The 22336-nt window shown below is 39.7% G+C and overlaps 1 protein-coding gene across 1 annotated transcript in view; it reads left to right on the forward strand.

Moving 5' to 3' along the window:
• GALNT12 (polypeptide N-acetylgalactosaminyltransferase 12) overlaps positions 1 to 22336 on the forward strand; it is a 50009-nt gene that overhangs the window by 24320 nt on the left and 3353 nt on the right. The window contains exons 6-9 of the mRNA XM_030446260.1: positions 3267 to 3443; positions 6042 to 6173; positions 15623 to 15736; positions 21946 to 22101. Coding sequence (XP_030302120.1) covers positions 3267 to 3443; positions 6042 to 6173; positions 15623 to 15736; positions 21946 to 22101 — 579 coding nt within the window. The remainder of the gene's footprint in view (positions 1 to 3266; positions 3444 to 6041; positions 6174 to 15622; positions 15737 to 21945; positions 22102 to 22336) is intronic.

Genomic DNA, 22336 nt, shown 5'->3' on the forward strand with positions numbered 1-22336 from the left:
TTTTGCAGTTGGAGCAGCTGGAATGGGTTCATGCAGCTGAGGAGGCTCTTTTGCCCACCCAGCTCTCAGTAGATGATGCATGACCACTACACAGAGCACAACAACAACCTGACTGGTAAAATTACAGGAGAAAGAGCAGCAGTATTTTCTTCAGCTTGTTGTTGTTCAGGAGGTAGCATACTTTTTTTATTTTTTATTTCTTCCAGAGAGCCCTAAAATATGAGGTGGTAGAGCTTATAGAGCTTTTCTTATTTAGCAAATGTTGACCCAGCAATTAGGTCAGTTGTCCAAAGGCCCTGGCAGGGATGGAGATCCCAAGGTGAGATTTGTACTTTTACTGTAGCTTTTCATAATGCCACCATCTGTCTCTGAAAAGAGAAATAAAAATAGCAGTAGTCTGCATACATCAAGATGAAAGTGAAAGTAAAAATAAAAATGAATGTCACCTTGTTTTCTTTTTGTGTGGAAGAAGAAAGTATGTTTTTCTAATGACCTGTGCCCTAGCCAGACTTAGTAAAAGAGCATTTTCATGCACACGAGCATAAAAATATACTTGAAATTTAATGTGCTCAACTGTTAAAGGAGGTGTGAATGATTTTTGGGAAGAACCTTCTCTAGAATCACTTATTTAGCTTTAGTAGTGTACTTCACTTTCTCTATTAAGCTCCTTGTGTTCTCTCTCTTTTCCCTAGTCTTTGTTTGTACCTGATTCTGTATAGAGCTTGAAATGCGTTTTCCATTAAAAAACAAACAGCAAAGCAACAAACACTTGAGGAAGTGTTTAGCTGAAATATACTTAAATTTTGTAATAGGAAGAAAGAGGTTATGAACTGTTTTAATAAAAGAAGGAGAATTTAATGAGCATTCCTTAGCAACGTGCAGTTATCTGTTAGCAAAATTCAGAATTTTATTATTTATTTGCTGTTGTAGAATTCTGGTTTTGGCAGTAATTTAACAGAGATATGGGCAATCTGTTTTATTGCATTTATACCAGAGAAGAATAGAAGAATGGGCTTCCTTCTTAAATGTACTTATTAGTCTTTAGAGTCCATTCTTTAAGTCTTATTTAAAAACAGGATGATCAAATCAGTGATGATCAATAAAAAATGCTTATGTAATATAACAAATATGGAAATTGCAAAACTTCGATACATTTAATAGTGCTTAATATTTGCTAACAAACAAATGTTGCATGATAAACTTCAACTTCAAAAAGCAATCTTGGATATTGAAATAATAATGTAAGAAAGCTGTTTTGGAACAAATCTCAAAAAGGGAGATTTTAAAGTGAAATTGTATAGGTGTTCTTTAAGCATCTTTCAGAATGGCAGTGGTGTAACTTACATGTGAAAATGTGGAAAATGTTTAAAAGATCAATACAGAATTCTAGATTTCTTGTATAATTCCTTTAATCAACTTTCTGTTTACATGACCAGTATATTGCTTCCCCATAAGTAACAAAAAAGAACAAAGAAACCTCCCATGAAAATGAAGAAATTAAAATCTGGGAAGCAAAGATTATCCAGTGCTTCCTGTAGTTGAATACTGAATTACCTATACTTTTCTAAACAGGAAACTGTTTAAAAGTCAACATGTATTAGAATGCTTACAGTTTTGTTACTAAGCACAGTATTGTGCCACATTTAAAGGTCTGACATTAACCAAAACCAAACCAAGAGAGAGAACAGCAGTTGCTTTCTATATTAAGAAATTTGAGAGAAATCATTAGTAGCTTAAAACTAATTAGCAGTCTAAAATATAATGTCCATCTTATGTAGGCTGAAAGCCTTCATCTGTAGTAACTTTCTAGATCACTAGAAATTCCAGGAAGAGATGTCAGGAAAGTCCTATCACTGATCTGTTGTCACTATTGTTATTTGCTAACACATAGCTTTCACTCCTGCTGTTTTAATTTTCATAACACGTAATTGAAATGTATGAGCTATACAAGAAGGTTTTAAGGGAGCAAACCTTTCAACCCTTTAAACATATCTCAGCTGATTTCCCTTGTTCCCCAGTTACAAAGGAAAGATGAGCTGCCAGCTATGTGTGGTTGAATACATGAGGAGAATTAGCTCACTTGAGTACCAGTTTTCAAAAAAAATTACCCTAAAAGTCTATTGAAGCCACTGGGGATACCCTCATGTATGTTCAAGTGCAGCAATATGTCCTGCTTCCATCCAGCTAAAGAAACGTGGCCAGGCACCCTTCAGAAACAGGGTGTCTGCCCCATTTTGGTCACCCACATAATTAAATAGGGAATACTTAGCTATGCTTTCCTTTTATTATATCTAAATTGAGATGAGAACAGATGATGGAAAGTGGGGTGTGTGGATGAGCTGCCAAAAGTCCACAGTTTTCAGAGGAGAAATACAAAAATGGCACTGAATGCTAAGGCTAGTGTATTCACATGGTGGTCATCTATGGCCTTTTCTCCATGGCCACATTTTTCTTGACCTGGAGAGCCAGAGGCAGGAGGATGAGGACAAAAGCAGAATGAATTCTGCCAATTCCATGTTCAGGCTCTTGCCACCAAGGAAATATTGCTTTAGATAAGGGAGGTTGTTTCACTTGTGTTGGTTGGATCAACATGAGATAGCTACAGAACTACTTAGCTTTTCGTTTTCATGCATTGCGTCTGGGGTTCCTCTCCCAGCTTTCCAATGAAAAATATTAGTTGCTTATTTCTGACCAGGCCCCATGCCTCTCTTTTGAAATGGTGAATATAGAAATGGGAACACAAATAACTAGTCTTCAATACTACAAACTTGCCTCTTTTCTCAGGTTAACTTTCTAGTAGAATATGGGTAGAGATTTCTGGTAAGAAACCAGTTATCAGTCATCAGTTTCTTTCTAAGACACATATTTGCATGGTTAACTTGGACAAGAAACATTTAGTGGTTTTTTTTTAATAACACCTGTATCACTTGAATTGTTGACCAGAATTAGACCTGGAGAAATATTGTGGACCATTTCTTATCATACCTTTCAGGGAAAGTGAAGCTAAGAAAGGTATAATAGCACACCAGGAAAAAAAAAAAGATGGGATTTGTGTCCTTGTTACTCCCAATGATTTCCTCTGAGTTCCCAAGGAGGTGGTTTTATCCAGCTTATTCATTAAATGAGACACAATATTATTGTATGTGTTGTTTATACTATGCTTATACTCCAGGGAAGGTGTTACACTTACAAAGGCTTTTTGTTACTTTTTCCTTCTGCTTACAAAGAGCCAAATTAATGATGCACAATGTCAATTATTTGTTTAGATATGGCAGTGTGGAGGAAGCCTTGAGATCCACCCGTGCTCACATGTAGGTCACGTTTTCCCCAAACAAGCTCCATACTCACGGTCCAAAGCTTTGGCAAACAGTGTGCGTGCAGCTGAGGTGTGGATGGATGGATATAAAGAACTTTATTATCACCGAAACCCACATGCTCGCCTGGTGAGTTCAAGTCTGCTGTCCCTGGAATTTCTGTAGAGTTTGCTTTCAGTGAAATAACTATTAATTTAGCTAGCAGATCACATGAGGTTTTTCTTATATTGATTTCTTACTTTTTCTGAAACTTTTTGCCAAATGCGTGTATAAAGAATTACTTTTTAATTCCTTTGAAAAAATCAGAAATTCTGTAAGACTGGAAAGCCACATTTGTGTCAATATTAAATGAATGAATAAATGAATCAATAAATGAAAGAATAAAGTTAAGCACATTGACCCAGGTAAGGAGGAGCTGTTTAGCCTGAAATGTATGCTTCTGTGAATGAGATGGTACAAAATTCTATCTATACAGATTTACAGAATAGACACACAATTAACAAGTGCTAATTGAGAATGTTCAATGGACAGTAGATCTTTTAAGTGAACAGCCTGGTAATAATCTTTAGCAAAATTGCCAGTCTTGTGATAATTGCAAAATTTTGGACTGTTGCAAGACGAAGTGGATTTTTCAACTCAATTTACTGCTGTGCAGCAGTTGATTAAAAACAAAACAAAAAACAAAGTCAATATTGCAAAGATTAAATTAATTAAAATCAGTCCTGTAAACTCGGGTGAAAATGTTCCTGATAAACTTTTTGAAGTATTAGCTCTTTTTTTTTTTTTAATGGAAAAGTTAATATTTTCATTTTCCATAGGGAAGAAAATAACATGATCATTTGTTTGAAAAGTTCTTTTCAGGAGACAATGTGGAAGCTGAGTAGTTCAGAATGGTAAAATGTGATAATTCATAGCGTGGATATATTTATCATGAGGGGCCTGTAAACTGAAAGACAATAACACTGAAATATATTTCCAGTGTCTAGAAATTGCTTACATGAACCTCTGGCCCCACGTCCCAAAATTAAGGCCTAAAAGAAATCACTCTACTTTTGCTTGTTTCTGGAGCTGTGTTATCTTCCCAGACCTTTCTGTTTGCACAGAAGGTATTCTGAGCACCAGCTTTCAGGCTTTGTGCATGGGGAGATTTGCTGTGGGCTGCTGGACACCAACCTCTGGCTATGTTGGCCCAGAGTTTAGGGAGCAGGCAGGGGGACAGGAGGCTCCCCACATGTTTGAGTGGTCTGCCCCAATAGACAAGTACAGTGAAAAGATCCTCCTGAAACCATTATGCTTCTAAGGGTTACACTGGAGGACACTGGGAAAGCTGAATTTGGTTAGCTTCCAGCTCGTGTTCCTTTGGAATAAGCAGGGTAATTAGATTATTACAGTCCACACATTTGTAATGATTGTTTTACTTTAGAATCATAAAAACCATTTAGGTTTTATTATTAGAGTCTGACTTTGAAAGAAATGTGGGGTTTGTGTATCTGAGGCAATGCCAGGCTGATTCTGCTTGTGGTATGCAAAGAGAAAACAGCAATAAATAGTGACAGTGTTTCTTTTAAAGTTCTGGGAAGCTGATCTATGTGATGAGAGCACTTTAAAGGACATTTTTGTGTTTTTGTTGAAAGTTTTGCATATTGGCTTACTGTAACACAATGGATGTAAGCTGAGACTCATGCATTTTTTTGCACATATAAAAGCTGCTGCAAATGCACTCTGGTTTCTGTAATTCTCTGTGCTCCACTTGTTGCAGTGGTTGAGTTCAACCTTTTAACTTCATCTAACCCAAATATTCAGTTCCACAGCATAATGGAAAAGTGATTGATGTTACGGCTGCAGAATTGGGTTCCATGAAGGTTCACTTCAAGATTAATGTTCAGATCTCAGAGCTAATATGTCATGCTGTTTGTTTATTCAAGCAGGCATCTCTGCCTCTGTTTTACATCTGCTTTGTGTTTTTCATGATATTTCCACAGCTTTGAGAAATGCAAATATATTTGTGGTTTGATAAAAGAGTGTGTCAAGTGACCTGTAAAAATCTGGGGGCTGCAAACAGTATTTCATGCCTGACTCTCTGAAGTCCCTAGTCGGTATAAATTTTGAAGACAGACATAAAAAGATGCAAACTCCAATCAATATTCAGGGAAAAGTCAGTAATGAAAGCTTTTCTCTGAAGATTTAAGATTTTGTACTCTCTACCCTCAGAAATTATAAAGTTCAATGGAAACTTTAGCAGATTTTACAAATTTCATTGAGTAAGTGTAAACTTACCTATACAGATAATTTGCAAATGTATGGTGGAATAATTTAAAATTATCAAAATTAATTCACTGCTTTTGAGATTTTCGATTATCCAGCTTAAAGAAGTTTTATTTTCCAATAACACCTTCTGACTTCCCAGTGATCTGTATTCAAGAACTTTTTTGCAGATCTGAGGAATTTTTTCAGATGAACTGTCTTCTAGAATATTTTAAAGTCTGATGTGCACCGTTCCAGTTCTTTTTTGTCAACACTTATCAAATATAAGGATAATGAAATCAAATCCAGCCCCCAAACATGGAGATTTTTCCTGGCTAAGAGTTCTACCCATCACTTCAGCATACGTTTCCTAATAATGTATACAGATAATCTACAAGAGAGCATCTGTTCCTCTTGGAGTTTTTTAATGTGTTTGGGGTTTGTTTTTTGTTTTGTCTTGTTTTTTTCTCCTTTTTCTTTCAGGAACCATATGGAGACGTGACAGAAAGGAGACTCCTCCGAGAGAAGCTGAAATGTAAGGACTTCAAATGGTTTTTGGAGAATGTGTACCCAGAGCTTCATGTACCTGAGGACAGACCAGGTTTCTTCGGAATGGTATGTGGCTGCTGAGAATGGGCCTCCTTGCTGTTCTCAGAGCTCTCCTACCAGCTCAATACAAATTTATTTTTATGCCAAAATTAGTTTGGAATTTTTAATTCAGTTGCCAATGGTATGGTTTAAAATGGTTTCTATCAGAAGCTATGTTCTAGAAGTTGCTGCTTATGAAGGCCTTCTGTGACAGGCTAGGAGAACAGGTAACATTGCCATGAGTTACACCTTCCAAATGACATATTAGGAGTGTTAAAGGCAGTAAAGATTGATGGTTTTGTTTCCTGAAATGTTGCATAGTGAAAAAAGGGAGTAACAAAGTGTTTTAATTTTTAGTTGTTGAGTTGAAAATGGAAAGAATGTGCTTTGAGACCCATCTTTGCACATTTTATCTGATGAAAACAATGGTGCTCTGATGATAGGAAGGAGAGCTGGTGCAATGTGATCCCAGATTATACAGGATTCTCTGTGTCAAAGCCAACGTACAGTTTTTAATCTGGAAGTCACTTTAAACTGGCATAGGTTCAGAAGAAATTTTCCCTGGTTAGATATCAAAATCACAGAATCATAAAATAGTTGTGGTGGGAAAGGACCTCCGAGATCACAGAGTCCCACAACATACATACACAACAAGCAAAACAAACCCGCTACAACCTCAGTCTTGAAATCTAGATCATGCCTTGGAGTGCCACACCTACATGATTCTTAAATACTTCTGAGGATGGTGACTCAACAACCTCCCTGGGCAGGATGTTCTAGTGTCTGACCACTCTTTTAGTAAAGGAATTCTTCCTAATACCTTATCTAAAGCCCCCCTGCCACAGCTTCAGACAATTTCTTCTGGTCCTGTCCTTATTCAGTTGGGAGAAGAGCTCAACACCCACCTCCCTACAACCTCCTTTCAGGTAGCTGTAGAGGGCAATAAGCTCTCCCCTCAGCCTCCTCAAAATTAAAGATGCCCGGTTCCCTCAGGCACTCCTTGTATGAGTTGTTCTCTGGGCCCCTTACCAGCTTGGTAGCTCCTCTGAACATATTCCAGAACCTCAGTTTCCTTCTTGCAGAGAGGGGCCCAGAGCTGAACACAGCACTTGAGGTGCAGCCTCTCCCGTGCCAAGTACAGCAGCACGATCACTTCCCTTCTCCTGCTGGCCACACTATTCCTGATACAAGCCAGGATGCTTGTATCCTTCATAAACCCATTCTGGCTTGCCCTGAAATGTTGGTTGCCCTGTACTTGCTGTGAGAGTTCACTCAAGGTGATCCTCTCCATGATCTTTCCTGGTACAGAGGTCAGTCTGGAAGGCCTCTAGTTCCCTGGTTCTTCCTTCTGGCCCTTCTTGTAGGTGGTCATCACATTATCCACCCTCCAGTTATCTGGGACCTCCCCTGATGACCAGGATTGTTGATAAATGATGGAGAGAGGCTTAGGGAGCTTCCCTGCCAGTTCTCTCAGTACTCTTGGATGAATCCCATCTGGCCCCATAGACTTATGGGTGTCTGGATGCAGAAGCAGATCATTAACTACTTCCTCTTGGATTATGAGGGGGTTGTTCTGCTCTCCATCCTTATCTTCCAGGTCTTGATGCTGAACATTCAAGTTGACAGCTTTCTATGCTCTTTGCAGCTTACAGATAAATATAAACTAGAGCTCCATGTGTATCACATTACTGTAGTCTCATTTGGAAGGGATGAAGGTAGAGATGATGCAGTAAGTACCTGCTTCCTCTAAAAAATCAGCAGGTATCTGCTGCTGCAGGTCTTACTGGGAAGACAAAACTGCACCTTTAATTATGTATAAAATACCTTCCTGATTACCAGTGCCCTGTGACTTAAAAGTAACTTGATAGTAACTTGATCACCCTGCAGATCCAGCTAAGCTGCATTCCCACATTGATGCATTACATCCAGCCTATATCAGAGCAGTCTTGTCTTGCAGTCTTGTCATCTCCAGTTACTCAGTCTCAGGTGAGTCTCCTTGAGTGAAAAAAAAACCTGATCACTAGGCATACAAAACATCAAGGAACCATATCTCCACCCAGTAGCTTTGTTACCTTTTGACCAAAAAGGATCCAAATGTAGAAATGCTATGGTTTCCCTCAGGGAGCACATCTGTTGACAGCAAAGCCTGTAGGAGCTTCAGAGAGAGTATCTACCCTCCTTCATTTGTCCCAGAGCTTGCACTTGGGATGATATCTCTATGTGATCACTGGCATGAAAGGGAATCACCTTTACCCAGTATCTTGAACAGCCCCTAGAGCAACATTGGTTCATTTTTTGTTGTTTTGTGGGGGATCACTAAGTGACAAGATCAGAAACAGAGCAGTAAGATATTGCAAGGCTTACCTTCCAGGAGCATTTCAGTAACCCTACCCTCCCATCCATCTCCATTCTCTACCCTCCAAAAGAAAGCTCAGACTGTTGGCATCGACAGCTCCTCATAGAATCACAGAATCGACTGGGTTGGAAGGGACCTCAGAGATCCACTACTGCTGCAGTTACCAGACCATGGCACTGAATGCCACATCCAGTCTCTTTTTAAATATCTCCAGGGATGGAGAATCCACTACTTCCCTGGGCAGCCCATTCCAATGCTTGATCACCCTCTTGGTAAAGAAATTCTTTCTAATGTCCAACCTAAACATTCCCTGGCACAACTTAAGTCCATGCCCTCTTGTCTTGCTGAGAGTTGCCTGGGAAAAGAGACCAACCCCCACCTGGCTACACTCTCCTTTCAGGGAGTTGTAGAGAGTGATGAGGTCTCCCCTGAGCCTCCTCTTCTCCAGGCTGAACACTCCCAGCTCCCTCAGCCTCTCCTCATAGGATCTGTGCTCGAGTCCCTTCACCAGCCTAGTTGCCCTCCTTTGGACCTGCTCCAGGACCTCGATATCCTTCCTGAACTGAGGGGCCCAGAACTGGACACAGGACTCAAGCTGTGGCCTCACCAGCGCTGAGTACAGGGGCAGAATCCCTTCCCTGGACCTGCTGGCCACGCTGTTCCTGACACAGGCCAGGATGCCATTGGCTTTCTTGGCCACCTGGGCACACTGCTGGCTCATGTTCAGCTTCCTGTCAATCCAGACTCCCAGGTCCCTTTCTGCCTGGCTGCTCTGAGCCACTCTGTCCCCAGCCTGGAGCTCCCCATGGGGTTGTTGTGGCCAAAGTGCAGGACCCGGCACTTGGCCTTGTTGAACCTCATCCCGTTGGAATCAGCCCAACTCTCAAGTCTGTCCAGGTCCCTCTGCAGAGCCCTCCTGCCTTCCAGCTGATCCACACTCCCCCCCAGCTTAGTGTCATCTGCAAATTTGCTGATGATGGACTCAATCCCCTCATCTAAATCATCAGTAAAGATATTGAACAGAACCGGGCCCAACACTGATCCCTGGGGGACACCACTGGTGAGTGGCCGCCAACTGGATGCAGCCCCGTTCAGCACCGCTCTCTGAGCCTGGCCCTCCAGCCAGTTCCTAACCCAGCACAGGGTGCTCCTGTCCAAGCTGTGGGCTGACAGCTTGCTTCACTTCCCTCACTGGGGGGCTGAAGGGATTTGTGCAGTTTCTTCCATTATTTAACTGCACGTCTCATCCTCAGGAAACGTGTTGACAATTCCTAGAGATATTTCTTGTTCGGAGCCTCTTGAGTTATCTGCGGTGTAATTTCAGTGTGCTTTATATATCTCTCTAAAAAAAAAAATCTTAACTGCTGTCATCTAGTTGTGAGCATAATAAGAATACACTGGGTTTTTTGGCAGGAAGAATTTAAAGTGTGATTAAAGTACAATTGTACTCTAAGAAAGTGACGGTGCAAAAATGACACCTCCTGATGCAACTGATTTGTGAATATTGAGTCCCATCTGCTAACTTCAATGAATCATTGACTCTGTTCTTCACTCCTGCCTTAACCATGTCGTGCTTTTTTGGTGTGCAAAAACAGTGTTTAAAACAGTCAGCTTTGTTAACAGCTTGACTTGCTTGAAGAGATTGCAAAGAGATATGGGGGGGTTCTCCCTCCCTTGAAAATCTTCATGCTGAAGCTGAAAAATCTAAGATTACCCATAGGTCAGCCGTATGTTGCTGAAATAAATGCAAGAATTATTGGGCCTCATTAATACCATACACTGACAATTAAGACATTTGTGCTAAATTTTTCTTATGATATACAGATAAACTTTTACTGTCTGTACTAAGCTTGGCTGTCTAAAAGGTTATCTGCCTGAAACTGTATTGAAACACACAGAATTTCAAATATTTTTGCCTGAGCTATGTTTCCATTCTTATAAATTGCCTGAGGCCTAGAAATGAGGGATATACATCTCCTTACTAATAAAATTAGTACACTTCATGCCAAAACCATGTAGTATAAATAAATTTGGAATGACACCACTGATTTCACTCAGTACTCTTAACAATCTAATACTTTGAGAAGTAGTACTATCAATAGTATGAATGTCCTTGTTCATAAAATATTTTTTAGCATGAGTCAGATTTTGTCATAAAAGTTCCAGTACTGAACAGTGAAGCTCAAAACATAAACATTTCAAACATAAAGTTACAGAGGCCATTTCAAAATTCTGGAAAATATTGATGTATGAGACAGTAGCATTAGATACAAAGATAACTTCATGGTCAACTTAAAATAGAAATTTCAATAGCTTCAGGGGCTGTTCCCTCTTTAGCGCAGCATATTTGTCAGGAGCACATAATAAGTTTCTAATCACTACTTTAATGAAAGAGCAGAGAAAATTTTGAGAGGTTAATCCAACTTCCCCTCTGAACTCTCAGTATTGTTTTGTGCAGTGGCATATTAAAGCAAGGTAAACTAGAAGCTCTTAGATTTCTAAATGAAAGTGCATTAAATTTCTTCTCAGAAATAGACAGAGTAGGAGCATAGGATAGAAGCATAGGCATAGTATATAAGATAGACCATAGGCATGGTTAATCTTACAAGGAAGACATCTTTTATAGCGAGGATGGTAAGGCACTGGAAGAGGTGCTCAAGGTCAGGTTGGATGGGGCTTTGAGTAATGTGATCAAATGGAAGATGCCCTAGATGGTCTTTAAAGGCCCCTTTTCCATCCCTAACCATTCTGTCGCTGTGTGACTCTTATCTCCTTGCTTACTTCAAGCAGTGGCCATTTTTAAAGCACACAGTGCCCTGGAAGCTGTACATGCTGTGTGTTTCTGGTCTTTGAGCTCCATGCAGCTTTGGAACGTTGTGGAGGATATGAGCTAAATATTTTTATTTGATTTAGATTTTTTGGGGGTTTGTTTTTTAATTTTATTTTATATTCATGAAGCTGGTAGGCACTTAGTGGGATAAAACAGTATTATTAATATAGTCAGTGTTTCTGCAAAGGCTGATAATCCCTTTTAGGTTCTTGCATAGCACATTGATGCCTCTCATGTATAGCAGCTGATACAGCCATCCTTTAATATACCCTTAAGTAAGTGCTTCGGTGGGTGTGAAATCTTGAAAAGACCCCAACTCCAGGTCTGTGCACTCTGCAGTTTGCCTGCCTAGACATCCCAGAGTAATCCTGCTTACAGATCTTAGCTTTCCTGGGAGAGGATGGTGTGGGCACCATTAAGTACTTTGAGGCATCTTATGTGTAATATTAGTACTGTGACATTACTGCCTTGTGCAGCCAGGTAAAGATGTCTGTTCCATCTAGATCTTACCCAGTTGTCTAAAGCAAATGAATTGTCAGGGTTCCTCTCCTCTTTAAAGTGTACTGCATATAGCTGGCATTCCAGATTCCTATCTGAGGGTAAAGGTCACGGTTAGTCAGTGAATTTGGCATGGAACCTTGGTATCCAGAATGCTTTGAAAAGATGTTGGTACAAAAAATCCTTGTCTTCTTTTCTGTAAGTTTGATCACTTGGCAGTTTGACCGTATTACATTCTGATATGGGTTTTTCTTTGTTCTTCTCAGTCTCTAGATGATTTTTCTTTCAGCTGAATGTGAAGCAGCTAAGTTGATAGATAGCTGTTGTGCCTCTCTAAGTGATGGCTCTTTCCACCACCTATTCTTAAAGGTGTCTATGACTGACTGAAACAAATAGGAGATAAAAAACTTGTGTTTTTCTATTGGTGGCTTCCTTCCACTTTTTTCCCCAAAACCATCGCGTCTTCAATGAGTTTATACATGCTTGCTAATATTTGTCTTTTAATATAGACCAGATATAACCTTAAAAAACAAGGAAGAAATATTTCAAGCCTTTAAAATTAGGAAGAATTTTGTTTGGCTGTGACATGAAAGAGAACATTTTGTAAATTATCTAAATACCACAAATTATATATCTGGACAGGCTCAGAGAAGAAGAGATCTTAGCCCTATGGCTGAAGATCTGTAATCAGAAGATCAGAACACAGTGCCTGGTGTTAAAAGTTTTCAGAGTTCTCAGAGATGTCAGGCACCAAAACAGCCTCTTCTAGAGTATAACTCTAAAACTGCATTATAATACAATTTGCAAATCTGTCACATGATATTCAAGGTTGTGGCTGACTAGACCTTGTAATCTGATGTCCATCACAGGAAAATGTGCAGCAGTCCATTGACTGTTGCAGCCTCTGAAAACTTGAGGCAGACATTTAAAGAAAGTGGGAAAAATCCAAATCTTTGATATTAATTTTAACTGAACACACTGTCACTTGAGATGTGCTTGTATGTTCTCAAGCCTAACCCTAACCAGTAAACTCAACCCCTTACCTAGCCCTAAGACCTAACCCTAACCTCCAATCCCTTGCCCCGTAAACCCTAGCCCTAAACCCAAACCAGTGCCACTGTGGCGGCAAAAAGAGGATTCTGATCTATTTTGTGAATGAAGAGGAAGGTTGGCTGTATTATCACTGGTCATATTTATCACTAATGTAATCAAGTTTTATTGTCAAAAATTTGTTGTTGATGCTTTGCTTATAGTTCTGTGAAATAGATTTTATTTTTAAAAACCCCAAAACCTAAGAAGTGTTTACAGAATCCCCTCTGTATTGTTTTGTTGTATGCAAGTGTCCAGATGTTAGGAAACATCAAATTTACCTTTCTCCAAGCTATAAGAGATAAAGTTCTGAGGTGAATATCTCAGTGTTTGCTGTTTATTACCTCCATACAGAGTAGAAGGCACATTAAAGGGCATTGTAGAATAAATCTGCAATGTTTGAATAGGAAAGAAAGGCATGGCCTAGAAAGGCATGGCCAGTAATCCTGCATAGGCAGAGTTTTTTGGAATAGAACTATGTTTTAATGGCAAGGTGATCAACATTATTTCTTGCTTCTGTTTCTCTAATGCAGCACTCTGCAAAAGAATTAAGGTAAGTCACGTAGAAAATTTTGTTCTTGTTGCATGACTTGTTTATGGTGGATGTGGGAACAAAGATAGCTTCCGAACTTAATGGATGATTACTGTTTTGATAGTTTGTTGCATGTAAAAGGAATTTAAACTGGGTATTCTCATTTAACAAGGAAATAAATACTACTTTCACACATTCTCTTGTACTTTTCTTGGAACAGAGGGTGGATTTTATTTTATTTTATTTTGTATTTTTTTCATAAATGGTGCTGCAATCAGATTCTCGAGTCTGATTCTTTTAAAATCTTTGTCATTTTCAGATCAGGTCATTTAACAGCTTAGTATCCACAATTTCCACAAATTAGTTCTTGAATATCTTATCCACTAAGCTTCCTGGTGAAGTAGGGTTATAGAAGAATGTCCACTGAAATCTGATAAAACAAACTAAAATACCCAGATTGAAATACAGACCCTGTATGTCTATGAATATGTCTGCATGTATCACAGGCTTTTATGGATGAAAAATGAGAACACATACACGGCAGCATCCTGGGAGTACAGGCTCAGTTTTAAACCATCTGGAACGAAGCTTAAGTTAGTAATCTTTTACACAGATTTTGTTCTGTTGTGTGTATTTGTGCATTGCTTAGTGTGTGTAGGAGTGTTAGTAGTGTTAAAAATCTTCTGTAAAAGACGCTTTTCTTTCGTGGTTTGAGTGCAATTCTTGCCTGGTGTTACAAAGGTAAACGACGTGTCTTCTTTTGACAGGTTGTGAAGGGTGCAGAGGTCTAGTGTGTTCCCATCACATCTACCAGTGCTTTCTGTAGAAAGGGTGCCCAGGGGGGTTATTTTGCTTCTGGTAAACTTGAGCAGTAAAACTGAAGATGAATTTTATGATACACCAAATTCAGATGTTTGTTTATTCTGTTCTGAAAAATTGCACCAAATGCATAGTGAAAACATACTTGGAGAGGAATTAAGAGACAAAGACTGTCAGGATAGGGCTCCAGTCCTACATTTTTACATTTGGCTCTGACAGGGAGAGCCTCACAGCCCTGCAAGGGGCCCCAAGCTGTGGCAGCTCAGTGGTCCACCCCAGCCCCCAGGGTATTGCTGTTGCCTTGGGCTGACAGCCCAGGCATGTAGAGTGCTGAGGAGCTGGCTGTCTTTCAGTGGGAGTAGGCAGAAATCAGTGGAAAGAAGATGTCAGGTAGCAATAAAATTAAGAAGCCGGGAAAGCAAAATAGATGTAGAACAGAAGTATTTAATTTTCCAGCTTGGATGGTTTGCTCTTTAGTGGGTCTGTGTCCTGTGAGGTTTGTCTTGTTTGTTTGGATTTGGCCTTCTACAGCATCCCTTCATTCTCTGTATTAAGAACTGAGGATACAAGTGTGACAGCTAGGGAGGAGCAGTGAAATTACACCTTGCTGAAGTAATTGTTCTGAGATTTCCTGTGCTTATTCTTTTTGTCTGTGATACAATTACAACTCAGTAACAGGGGAATTCAGCTTGAACCTATGTTTACAGAGCCTGTTTTGCTGTGTCATTTTGAATTTGGTAAATGGGTAATACTTGTTTAACTTATTTTAAGCTGGTTTTGCCTCCTGAATAATTAAATGCAAATCTTTGTTAATTAGCCTGATGTTATCAGGTAATATTTTAAATATATAATCTAAAAATTATAGACCTATTGTGTCAGAGATCAGCAACACCAGTAAAGGAAGTTTAATATTGCTAGTGTCTCTTCCAAAAGATATATCTGACCTATTTTCATTGTATTTAGTCTTAAAATCTGTCTGCTTGCTCAACCTCAAGAGAGTACTGAAGTCCTTTTGAGAACAAATCCTTCTAACATCTCCCATTTGACAAACTGAGAGAAGTATGTAGTCTTCTTTTTGTAAGAAAATTGAACAAGTAGATCCTGGGGGAAAAAAAGACATAGCAGACTTTTGTTCTGCATGAATTGCTGGCTTATTGGTTTCAACACAGCTTTTCATAGTTCCTACCTACTTCATTTGCAAATACATGGAGGGTGTCATTCCTAGGGGAAGCCATCATGTCTGGCTGCTTGAATGCCCAAAGTCAAGATAGTCCCAGCAGTTTTATTTCACATAAGTCAGAGAGTCAGCTAACTTGCACCATTACTTCAAAATATTCTTTTGTTTTGATTAGCTGAAGAGTAGAGGAATGGCTAACTTCTGTTTTGACTATAATCCTCCAAGTGAACATCAAGTAACTGGACACAGGATCATACTGTACCCATGCCATGGCATGGGACAAAATCAGGTAAGAGTCATCATTATAATTTTTACTATAGTTTTAATGTAAAAAGCATGGCTGGTGCATTGCAGTAGGGCTTTGAAAGTGTATTGCCACAGTGGGGTGGTCTTAGTTCTATTTTTGATCCTTGCACTGCATGTTTTTAATTTTGGTGTATCTTCAGGGCAGATTTTCTTCATTCTAAAGATGTGTCTACCCAGACTAGGGAACATAATTATGTCTTTCCACAGAGCTCATTAGCAGAGGTTAATAGCACAGCAATGCAGCAATAGCACTTGTAGGCCGGTGTTTTCTCATCTTCCAGCCAGCCTTGAGTAGACCAGCATGTATCTTTGAGCTTTTGTCTGTCTATGTCTCCAAAGCCCTTAATAACATTGCAAATCTTGCATAGTTCTGCCAGGGTCTGTCATTGTGCCTCTTGTTCTTGGTGCTTGTCTAACCACACAAGACTTTCTTGATGGCATCTTCTCATTTACTCCACTCTACAGAAATGTCCTCCTGGGCTTGTGGTCCAGAATCCCGGAGAGCAGGGATCCCGTCTCACACTTTCATTCTTGCTGTCTTGGCTTTAACTTCTGAAGCTGAGAATGCTTCCTTCTGTTTTTCTCCATGCTGACTGAAACTGTCTGCAGCAGTGGTTACTTATGATACCCATAAAGCTCTCTGTGTTGTGATAAAGGTGGTGTAAGGTACCATGTACCAATCTGCAAAGGCTGTTTTGAGTGTCCACATTCTGGAACTGAGGTTTGGTGTTTGATTTGTGCCATGTAACATGTACTACTTGCCTATCTAGCTTGACCTCTGAGTTCTAACCCAGATTAGACTATATGTGCCTGGTGGGGAAGGGTGGAGAAATATGTAGGGCATTGTTGACAGTAAGTACATAACCACTGATGGTTTGAGTGGCTTAACTGATTTTTTTTGTTTGTGTTTTTTTTGTTTTTTTTAAGGAAATTAATCCAAACATTCTGTTAGGAAAGAAAAAAGAAGTTTGGAAAATAATCAAAGACAAGGTAGATAAGCAGAGTTCTGTTATCTTACGAACTCTGCTTTTAAAAAATATAAAAGCTTAAGGAGTGAAAAACAAGTCTGTATTGAGGAAAAGCCTTCTAATATGAATTGCATTTTAATTGAGGAAAGGAGAGCAAACAACTCAGTCTAAGCACTGTGCTTCAGATCTTAAATGGTAGTGTATTTGTTCATGAAAGCAGGTTTATTGCCTTAAGTATCAGAAGTATTATTTAGTATAATGTAGTAGTTTATGCCTGCTTTATAGCGTATTTTTCCTCATGTTTCTGTCCTGGGGGCAGAGGAAGCCAGGAGGAGAATCTTGCTTCAGAAAAGCTAAAGGATCTTGATACTGACAGATCTATGCCAGGCATGCTACGCCATACCATGCCAACCCATTTTACTGCCTCAGTTCAGCTCTGTGCTCAAGTTAAAGATAGTTCTTTACACCTAATAATCAGATAACATAGTTAAGCCACTTTGTTATGAAGAAGAGTTGATTTCTTATGTAGATTAAGAAGTATTTCATGTATGGGATTAAATGCTCACATACAAAAGGGATCTAGAGAATTCTTTATCCTTGGGTTACAGATTGCAGACAGAGGTTGAATCGTTTGGTATTTCTTTGAGCAGAAATGTTTATTTAAAATTTATATCTTCCACCAACAAAAAATAAAGGTATGGGTTAAAAGGTGAAAACAAGAGAACAAGTGAAAACAATTCAGAGATGGATTGTCAAGAGATTAAATTTTTAGTTATCCTTTGTTTAACTAGCCCTAAAAGATCAACTGAATTTACTGCAAAGATACCACATCAGTGGATGTTAATGCTCTTATGTCTCTGCTAATGCTGCGAGGCATCTGAGTGGCTGTGATAGCTCTGGGATGCTCTGTGAGCTGTGCAATTCTTGCTCCCTCTGCTGGCATCCAGGCAGCCTGAGCAAGGAGAAATTAAGGAACTCCCTGACTGCACATAAGCTGATAAAGGAAAATATAAGATAAGATAACACAAGAGAACTGCAGAGCCTGAGGATGGAAGGCCAAGTGGAGGAAATATGTGAAACAGTATTATTGAAACAGGCCAAAGGTATGGGAGGGCTGACAGGAGCCAGAGAATGGGGACCAAGATGACAGAGGCTGGAAAAAGTTTGGCACAGAGGTAGGGCAAAAAGTGAGGAGCAGGGCATGTGTGACATAGGAAGAAGTAGTGAGGAGCTACAGGGAGGGAGCACTGAACAAGCAGAATCACTGGAAAACCCCTTAGTGGGAAGAGGCAGGGGGTCTGAACGTGGGAGCAGAGATAGAAGTTGGCAGATTAGGGCATGAGTATGGGTAACAGGCAGTAGTTGGAAGAGAGGAAGTGGACAGCAAGAAGAGCTGCAAGTGGAGAAACAGCATAAAATAAGATGTAGAAGCCCAAGTGAGATGGGAAGTGGAAGTCAGGTGGTGAAACTGATAGTGACAAGGTTGCTCATCCTCTAGTTGTATCAATGCTAAGGAGAGCAAGACACTTTACAACAGAGTTTCACAGATGTTTGCTTACAATAAGAAGCCCTTAACTTCTGTTTTGTCCTTGGAAGGCAATCTGCCATCCTAATCCCAAGATCTGCCTGCTCTTTTCTGGTCTGCTTTCACCACTACACTCATTACCTATACACAGCTGTAGCAGCAAACCCACATCACAAATCTTCACTCCAGTCCCCTGCCCCACACTGCATTTCACAGACAGCTCCAGTTTCTTCATTCCATGCTATTTAACATTTTCTTTTCTGTGATGTTTGGCTTTGATGACTTTCTTCCTCAAATAGTACTGCCAGCTGCATATTCACACCATCCCATGGCATAAAGGAATGAATGAAATTTATTCTCCAGTGAACAGCTCAGTAAAGTTATTCTCCAAAAATATCTTGATAGGATTTAACATTAATGAAGGTTAACTTGGTTGGCCATATGTGTCTTACACTCCAGTACACCCACCCTCTGGCATAATATGCTAGTGGCAGGTGGCCATTTATGTAGGGGACAACTGCAAAAGCTCTTTTCATCAGAAGCAAACCTGCAGTTAAAGTGACCTCTGAATATCTGTGTGCATGGTGTTGAGTGGAGAAAGCTCTCTGCTCTCGATTATTTATAGGTCCCAGCACCTGCCTTAGTAGGTAAAACTGCTCTCAGAAAGCTGAGGTCACTCATATTTTGCTTCTGGTTTTGCTTGAATCCATGGTGTAAGCGAGAGGATTCCCTTTAGTCCTTTTGAATTACTGTTGTGTAAGCAGTAAGAAAGCTAACCGTGGGTTAATCAAAATTACCATCTATAGCTAGAAGGAGGATATTGCTGAAGTGACGGAAGTTGAGTGTATATGGGAGAAGTACAGAAAATATGCAAAACACTGGCTAGTCAGTGCTTGCATTTCAGACTGCTGATGTTCTGTGGAAGTGTCTGCCCCAGTAGATGAGAATAAAAGGCTTTGAAATTCAACACCAATAAATCCCATACCTACTTGCTATCGTGGGATGCAGTAAAGAAGGGACTTAACATCTGATGGCAAGAAGCCAAGCTGACATGGAAAGAGGATGGGAAACCATTGAGCAGCCCACTCTGACAGTAGCCCCCCACTATTCCCATTTGCAGTAATCTTGCCACCAATTCTCCATTCCAGAAAGTACCCGTCAAGTCCAAACTTATTCCTGTGTGCAGGTGAGGAGTACCTAGGCACAGAGAGGGATGAGACTGTGTTTCGGGGTCTGGTGAGGTAGCTAGAATTTGTCTCTGTGTCTTGTACCACAGGGCAATGATGCAGCTGAAGCGTATCCCATAGGCTGTCCAGAAGTGATAGCCACGGGGTAAAAGGTATCATTAAGTTTCCTTGTAGTACTTGAAGGAATCTACTGATTCTCTGAAGGAAAGAAGTTGAGTAAGACTGCTAATTAGTGGACCATGGATCAGTTTGAAACCACTTCCTTTCTGCCCACAGAACCCACTGGGCAAGAAAAAAAGCACTAAAAAACACCTCACCATTTGAGAAGGAAGAGATTTAGCTCATATATTACTGGAGCTTAATAAAGCCCAAAGTCTGAGGTTATTTATTCTGTTTGAAATAATATAGGATACAGAACTATAAAATGTTAATTGAGCAAGAAGGTAGGAGTGCTTATTAGTTAATACTGTAACCCAAATCCATAGTGTTTTTCAGAAATTAACCATTTTATTTGCTCTTCTCATCCAAAAATGGAATCAAGTCCTTGAGAGGCTATTCAGGAAAAATGTCAGTAGCAAAGAGTGCTCTGACCTAGTAAGCTGCTCCATCAACTCTTGGTGCATCTGCTACAATCAGCAGCTTCCAGGCTTTCACTGATACTGAATACAAATGGCTAGGAAGAGTTATTATGTCTTATAAATACACTAATGAGCAAGGCTTTAAATGTGGCCTTGTAAAAGTGGCAGCTGTAAAAAAACTGTCCATCCAGACACAGGCAAGCAGGAGTGAAGCTTTTTGCTTTATTCACGAGTCATAGGCTTAAAATTAATGCCAGTTCCAGCTCACTGTGGTGCCCAAAGCAGCAGGATTTCCACATTGCCAGTCAGATACTGAACCTGGGAGCTAAAGCCTGCAAGGCCAGGGAATAGCCCCTGCCTACTGGGGCAGGAAAAAATAATAATTTTAAAAAAGACAGTGGTAATAGTATTGCATGTCACTGTAGCTGATGATGATAACTGTCTGGCACAAAGCAAATGTTTTAAAGGCAGTGCAGCCCACATCATAGAAACAGCCCTAGCAGTAGGTTTCAAGGGGAAAGCAGTCTCCTGGGTGTTACATCAGCAGGTACTTGAGTAGCTTTCTGGAAACACTTCCCTTTGCAGCTTGCCACAAAAGAATGATGGGGAACAGGTTGGTTCTTTGAGAGGTTCCCTTACATCTCTGCCCAAAGAAAAGCCAGGGAGCTCCACAAGCTGACAGAGTGGACAGCATTGGTCTGGCAGAAAAATTCCTGATTGTGGTGAAAGGAGGAGCAGAGGAGATCTCATGAAACAACTCCCATCACCAGAGCTCAGAGCTCTTACACCTGGAAATGGATGACTTCAGACTTTGTGATTACTCTTTACTTTAAAACTCATTTCCAGATTTTCTTTCGAGGTCAGTTAGCTTTGGTGGCTGCTAAAGATGTTTTTGTAATAAATTCAAGTTTATACAATATTTCTGAATTGGTACAGTCCCCTCCTCAAAGCCTCACAATCTCTTTCTCCAGGGGTGAAACAAAGCAAAGGAGAATTCTTTCTCTCCACCATCCTTTTATTGCTTACCACTAATGCAGCTACACTGTTCGTAACAAGCAATTTTCTGATGTGTATAAAATTGTCTTCGGTCCTACTGAGTATAATCTAAATCATATCTAAACTTGCATTTGTGCACTATAGTAATCTAAATTATTTACAGGAGTGCTAACTACAAAGAAATCTCAAACTCTGCCATACTTTAATGAAGTCCCAAATTTGGAAAGTGTCCATGATAAATATAAAAATTTTAAGGAAGTCTTCAGCTCTAATTGCTATGAAAGCCAAGATGTTTCAGAGTATGCTCAGAACACCTCTGTAGACTATTGCACAGCAAATAAAGCCAATAAACTGATTTTATATTAAAGTTCTCATCATGTTCAAAAGCAGTTGTAGCTGATTTGCTTAAAATATTATCTTAAAATGTTGTGTAATATCATCATGAATTCTGAGTACTTTGTGACTTTGGAAATGAACCTTGACCAAAGGGCATTTGAACCTTGCAGTAAGCAGCTCCTTAATGAAATGTAACATTGTTTTGTGACAACTGTAGTAAGAAGGCATAATGTCAGGCTATGAACTAGTTTCCATCCTATTTTTAAGGCTGATCTAGAATGTGAAAGTAGAATATTGCTGTCAAAATGTGTAAGTTCTTTAATGCTGAAGTGTCTGCTTTCCAGGGCATTTATTCAGCATACATACATTTTTAAGTGCTACCAGAGTGAAACATTGCTGTGGTGAGAATGATTTTCTGTAAAACAGTAAGCAAATGGTAGCAGTTAAGGCTCCTTGAATATTTTTGGCAGAATTTCTCTCCACAATAGCAACTTTAATACGTGAGCTTAATTATAGTATCTTTAGTATATTCTCCTTATAAGTGCTTTCTTGTGTACATACGAAATCATCATTTTTCTGTGTTATTTCTCTTGGTTTTGTAGTTTTTTGAGTACACATCCCATAATGAAATACGCTACAACACCCGGCAGCCAGAAGTCTGTGCAGCAGTTGATTCAGGAACTGACTACTTGACAATGCACTTGTGTCAAGAAAATGTCCACAGGATTCCAGAAAATCAGAAGTTTATTCTCAGAGAGGTAAGCTTGCCTGGTTGATTTTGGATTTGTTTCTTTTGTGGGGGGGAGGGGAGAGCATTGCTGAGTTTTTGAAGGGAGAGTTTGTTTAGGAGGAGAATTTTTGTTTGTTGTTTTTTTTTTTATTTCTTGTCTTTCTGGCCACACATCATGCAGGCCACAATATCAGCATAAATCTCTGGCAGAAATATGCTACCTTGGGTTTTGGTATCTGAATTTGAAAGAGGGTAGCAGCAGT

The sequence above is a fragment of the Calypte anna genome, chromosome 2 (genome assembly GCF_003957555.1).
Source record: "Calypte anna isolate BGI_N300 chromosome 2, bCalAnn1_v1.p, whole genome shotgun sequence".
In the NCBI taxonomy this organism is placed as follows: domain Eukaryota; kingdom Metazoa; phylum Chordata; class Aves; order Apodiformes; family Trochilidae; genus Calypte; species Calypte anna.